General features: G+C 47.3%; 1 protein-coding gene across 1 annotated transcript in view; it reads right to left on the reverse strand.

The window, feature by feature from the left end:
• Prph2 (peripherin 2) overlaps window positions 1-1,394 on the reverse strand; it is a 13,475-nt gene extending 12,081 nt beyond the window's left edge. The window contains exon 1 of the mRNA XM_005359722.2: window positions 814-1,394. Within this exon, the coding sequence (XP_005359779.1) occupies window positions 814-1,394 (581 nt within the window). The remainder of the gene's footprint in view (window positions 1-813) is intronic.
• Window positions 1,395-6,067: the final 4,673 nt, after the last annotated feature.

Consider the following 6,067-nt stretch of genomic DNA (forward strand, 5'->3'; position numbering starts at 1 on the left):
AAAAAAAAACAAAAAAAACAAAAAACAAAAAGAAAGGCAAAAATAGAAGTATCTCTCCTAGTTCAAGTCCAGCCTAGTCTACGTAAGAAGTTCCAGGCAGCCAAACTACATAGTAAGATCCTGACTCAAAACAAAAAGGAAGAAAGAAAAACAGAACAAGCGGCATTTAACTAGCACCTGCTGTATACCAGACATAGACAAATCACATATTCCAGTATCTTCCCTCGAAAGATAGAGAGAGACGTCCAGGGGTGTGCGACCTGGCTGAGGTCACAGAGCAGTTGAGAACAAAGTACAGTCCCAAGCTGATCTGTTCCCTGAAAGTCACAGTAACATGGTTTACTTCAAATTCTGCCATAACCAAGGACAGAGACTCTTTGCCGACACTTTGGCCTTTTCAAGTGCTGAAAACTTGGCAAACCAAGGTGCAGACCAGGAAATTCGAGGGGACAGGATAAGTACCAAGAACTATCTGAGTCCAAGTGAGCTCTGAGGGCCCCATTCTTACTGTGTGACGGGCTCCACATTGCGGCTCTCCTCCTAGTAACTCCAACCACCTACGCATCTTCACTTCACTCCGTACCTTTCCCCACCTCGGCTAGACGAGGCTGAGCCAGACGAAGCTGCCACCGTTGAGGGCCAGAGGGCCCAGATGCTGGCAACTGCACATGGTCCAGCATAACGCCCCCGAACCCCCTCCCCACACACACCTCAAAACCCCGATCGATTCTATACCCAACAGAGAGGAAAATGCCCAGGGCAGGCTGGGCAATCAAACCCTGCGTGTCCCACCCTGGAACGGCGCCTACTCACTCTTTGACTTCCTTGGCGGAAAAGTCGAGGTAGCGATTACTGATCCACTGAATCTCAAACCAGTCCCTGAAGCCATTGTTGCCGCAGCACCTGAACTCGATCTGAAGCATGTCGATGGTCTTCTTCATGAAGCATCTACCTGGGGTGTCCGTGTCCCTGTAGTACTTCATCCCATTCCTGAGCCCGGAAGCCAGGGTGCTCTCCAGGGAGCCCCGCAGCAGGAAGCAGCAGAGAGCCACCAGGAAAAGGATGACGTTGAAGAGGATGCAGACGGCCAGGTACGGCTTCAGCCAGGGCTTCCACTTGGCGTACTTGGCAGGGTCCAGAGCGTCATAGCAGATCTTGCCAGCCAGAGAATTGAGGACACAGGACAACACCCCCACCCCTATCAGAGAATTGGGGACAAAGTGGCTTTCGGAGTTATTCATCACTTCGCTCCTCTTGCGGAGCTCAATCTTCAGGAAGAGCCCCAGGCTGAAGAGGACGATGCCGGCCAACACAGACAGCCAGTTCATAAGCCAGAGCCCCTGGGCCAACTTGACCCTCTTCTTCTGGTCAAACTTGACTTTGAGCAGCGCCATGCTTACCAAGTGGGGTTCAGGCAGCCTCCCACAGTTCAGCTTCCACTCCTAACCCTAGTGAGGTCAGGGGCTAGACCACTTAGGGCCTTAGGAAGAGCACCCTGGGCCCAAGCAGCTGGGAGTTGCCCATCTTGGGGCCTCCCTAGCCTAGGATCCTTGTTAACTCAGTAATGGTAGCAGGAGCTAGTCTAGGCCCCCCGTTTCTGCAGTGTCCTTCCCAGCCCAGGAGGGACAGCCCGAACACCGCCGATTAAAAGTGGGATCCACGGTGCAGTTGTTAATCTCTTTAGCCAGGGTCATCCCATTAGAGAAAGCCGTGCCGATTCAAAACATGGCTGGGAGGAGCTCCCGTGTGTGTGTGCTTGCCGGATCCAACTCGGCTCAAAAGTCCGGAACCAAAAGGACTCAAGCTGGACAGTTCCTGCAAGCCACAGTGAGGTTGTCGGGGTCGGGTCTGTGAGTTTGAGAGAAGAGAGGTTGAGCATTTGTCGCTAGAGTGGCTCAGTGATTAAGAACACTGCTCTGCAGACAGCTCACCCAGGATCCCAGCACCCACACAGAGGCTCACAACCATCTGTAACTCCAAGGGATCCAACACCCGCTTCTGACTTCCATGGGCCAGAATTTAAGTGGTACACAGACATACTTCAGGCAAAACACCCACTCACATGTGATGAGATCACAAAAAAGTAATCCCAGATGCCATCCTCATCTTGAGGGTTGGGAGGTTTTTTTTTTTTTTTTATTTTATTTTGTTCTTATCCTAGCTCTGGCTAGCCTGGAGCTTACTGTGTAGACTAGGCTTCCTCAGACACAGAAATACGATTGTGCCTGCCTCTTGAGTGTTGGGATTAAAGACACACACTTGCTTACGTGTAGCAAATTCAAAGCCAGTGTGAGCTACGTGAGGCCCTATCTCAAACAAACAAACAATAAATAAATAAATAACCAACCTAAACAGCAATTGCATTAAACATCTGTCACCACGGTCACAAAGACAGACGTGGGAAGTTTAAGTTTAAGACCTTAGTGAGTCTGTAAGGATTTGTTGTTTTTTTACTGTCTTGGGGTTTATTTTTCTGTCTTCTGTTTTTCATTGTTAAGACAGACTCTCTATAGCCCTTATATTGCTATGCATCCCAGACTGGCTTCAAAATTGAAGAAATTTTCTAGTCTCATCACCACCAAGCCAGCTTATTGGGTTTTTTTTTTTGTTTGTTTATTTTTTTTCCAAGACAGGGTTTCTCTGTAGCTTTGGAGCCTGTCCTGGAACTCCCTTTGTAGACCAGGCTGGTCTCGAACTCACAGAGATCCTCCTGGGATTAAAGGTGTGCGCCACCATCGCCTGGCTGTTTGTTTGTTTTACTTTACTCTTCTTCTTCCTCTTCCTCCTCTTCTTCTTCTTTTTTTTTTTTTTCTTTTTGCTTTTTCAAGACAGGGTTTCCTTGTGTAACAGCCCTGGCTGTCCTGGAACTTGCTTTGTAGAGCAAGCTGGCTTAGAACTCACAGAGATCCACCTGCCTCTACCTCCCAAGTGCTGGGATTAAAGGTGTGCACCACCACTACCTAGCTACTTATTGTTATTTCTAATTAGTAGATATTTTAAAAGCAATTTTGGGTTTATAAAAACTTGAATGGAAACTACAGAGTTAAACTGGGTGCAGTGGTACACACCTTTAATTTGTTACACAGAGAAAACCTGTCTTGAAAAACCACAAAAAGGAGAAGGAAGGAAGGGAGAAGGAGAGAGAGAAAAAGGAAGAAAGAAAGAAAGAAAGAAAGAAAGAAAGAAAGAAAGAAGTTGGAGGGAGGAAAAAAGGAAGGAAATAGAGTTACTATCCCAACCAGTAATATCTTACATGACTGTGTTATATTTTTATACTGTTTTGTTTGAGACAATACTTTGCCAGGTAGCCAAGGCTAGTCTTGAATTATCCCTCTTTCTGCCTCAACTGCTGGGGTATACATTTATCTATCTGTAATCTATCTATCTATCTATCTATCTATCTATCTATCTATCTATCTATCTATCTATCTATCTATCTATCTATCTATCTATCTATCGGATTTCAAGACAGGGTTTCTCTGTGTAGTCCTATCTGTCCTGGAACTCACTCTGTAGACCAGGCTAGCCTTGAGCTCGGAGATCTGCCTGCTTCTGCCTCCTGAGTGCTGGGATTAAATGAGTATGCATTTTTTAAAAAGATGTGTTTGTAATCACATGTGTATGTGTATGTGGGTGTGGGGAAATGTGCACATGGGTGCAGTACCTACAGAGGCCAGAAGAGGGCATCTGATCCTCTGGGGCTGAAGTTCCAGGCAGGTGGGAGCTGCCTGACATAGGTTGCTAGGAACAAAACCCCAGTTCTCTGTAAGAGCATCAAGGGCCGTCTCTCCTGCCCCAGTTTTAAGACAGGGTCTCTCGCCGGGCGGTGGTGGCGCACGCCTGTAATCCCAGCACTCGGGAGGCAGAGGCAGGCGGATCTCTGTGAGTTCGAGGACAGCCTGGTCTACAAAGGGAGTTCCAGGACAGGCTCCAAAGCTACAGAGAAACCCTGCCTCGAAAAACCAAAAAAAAAAAAAAAAAAAAAAAAGACAGGGTCTCTCTAGGTAGTCCTGGCTGTCCTGGAACTTACTGCCTCCTGAGTTTTGGGATTAAAGTTGGGTGCCACTATGCCCACCAATTTTCACCAGCTTAAAGAGTATACAGTGTAGGGGGCTGGAGAGATGGCTCAGTGGTTAAGAGCACTGGCTGCTTGTCCAGAGGTCCTGAGTTCAATTCCCAGCAACCACATGGTGGTTCAGAACCATCTGTAATGAGATCTGGCGCCCTCTTCTGGTGTGCGCGGGCATACATGAAGGCAGAATATTGTATACATAATAACTAAATAAATAAATCTATATTTTAAAAAAAGAGTATACAGTCTAGGGGCTAGAAAGATGGTTCAGTGGTTAAGAGCACTGGCTGCTCTCCCAGAGGACCTGGGTTCAATTCCCAGCACCCACATGCCAGCTCACAACCCTCTGTAATTTCAAAGATGTGTTTAACTATCATTGTTAGTTTACTATGACCTATGACCATCCGGGTTTTTCTACACCTCTGTCACATTCAGCTAGTCAGCATCATCTTCTGCTTAAAAAGTCATTTCTACTGTGGTGGTGGCGCGTGCCTTTAAGCTCAGCACTCAGGGGTCAAAGGCAGGCAGATCTCTGAGGTCGAGGCCAGCCTGGACTACAGAGTGAGTTCCAGGACAGTCAGGAGAGAGCCAATGCCTAGAAGTTGTCCTCCGACTTCTACTCACACGCTGTGGCGTGAATAGATGGATGGACAGACTACAGCGTTTGTTTGTTTGTGTTTTAATTTCCAGGTAACCAAAGTGTTTACTGCATGCCTGTAATCCCAGTACTATAGAGGATTGTGAATTTGGGACCAGACATAGCCAAACCCTGTCTCCAATTTTTTTTTTTGTTTTGTTTTGTTTTTTCGAGACAGTTTTTCTCTGTAGCTTTGGTGCCTGACCTGGAACTAGCTCTGTAGACCAGGCTGGCCTCGAACTCCCAGAGATCCGCCTGCCTCTGCCTCCCGAGCTGGGATTAAAGGCGTGCGCCACCACTGCCTGGCTGTCTCCAATATTTTTGTTTTCAGGTCTTTAAGAAAAATCAAACCAAAATCCACAGAGGAGGCATGAAAGCAAAGCACTAAACTAGGCTGTTTTTCCTCCAACGAAGTCACCTTAGAAAATAACCCTTGTTTCCCCGTTGGCACGAAGCGTGAGCGCACGGCATCTCCGGAGGCAGACTTGGGGCGTATAGGAACAGTCTCGTGTTGTTATGGTCATACAGTTTGGGCAAAGCCTTTTAGTTTTGTTTTTTACATTACCTAGGGTCCCACCTTGGCTCCTCACAACTTTGGAACTTCAGAACATTTCAAATTTTGGCCACCAGAGACATTGGAAAGAACCAATTTTGCTTGCTGGAGTTGCGAGGCTTTAGCGCAGACTTCCCCAACAAAGACTCTGCCTCCCTCGCTCAAGCATCTAGAAGCTGTCCTGAAACAGGATTTAGGTGGCTGTGGGAAGCTCGCAGACGCAGACGGATGAGAGAAAACAGGAGGGCGCTGCAGGGACAGTGGATTAGCTGCGCCGGACAGCGCTGAGCCTATGTTGCGACTGTGTGCGCCCCCAGGTGGCCATAAGAGAAGGGCTTCAAGGGATGGAAAGGGATGCTGAGGTAACTCGGCTCTTGAGAGGCCAGCATCACTGAGGTCAAATTATCAAGGAAAGCAAAAGGAAACTAGAAATGGACCCATGAGAGGAAACATGTCACTTTCATCAGGATATCATGCTATGATTAAATATTGGTAAATGTTACCTATGTTATATTTAAAACATAAAAACATGGGGCTGGCCCAATGGCTCCACCAGTGAAGGCACTGAATACACAATTCTGGGTACCTGAACTTGGTGCCAGGAACCATGGAGGCATATGGCTTTTCTCAATATCTGTTCCTGGGCTGGAGAGATGGCTCAGAGGTTAAGAGTATTGCCTGCTTTTCCAAAGGTCCTGAGTTCAGTTCCCAGCAACCACATGGTGGCTCACAACCATCTGTAATGGGGTCTGGTGCCCTCTTCTGGCCAGCAGGCAACACACAGACAGAATATTGTATACATAAT

Source organism: Microtus ochrogaster, linkage group LG2, assembly GCF_000317375.1.
Source record: "Microtus ochrogaster isolate Prairie Vole_2 linkage group LG2, MicOch1.0, whole genome shotgun sequence".
NCBI classification, from domain to species: Eukaryota; Metazoa; Chordata; class Mammalia; order Rodentia; family Cricetidae; genus Microtus; species Microtus ochrogaster.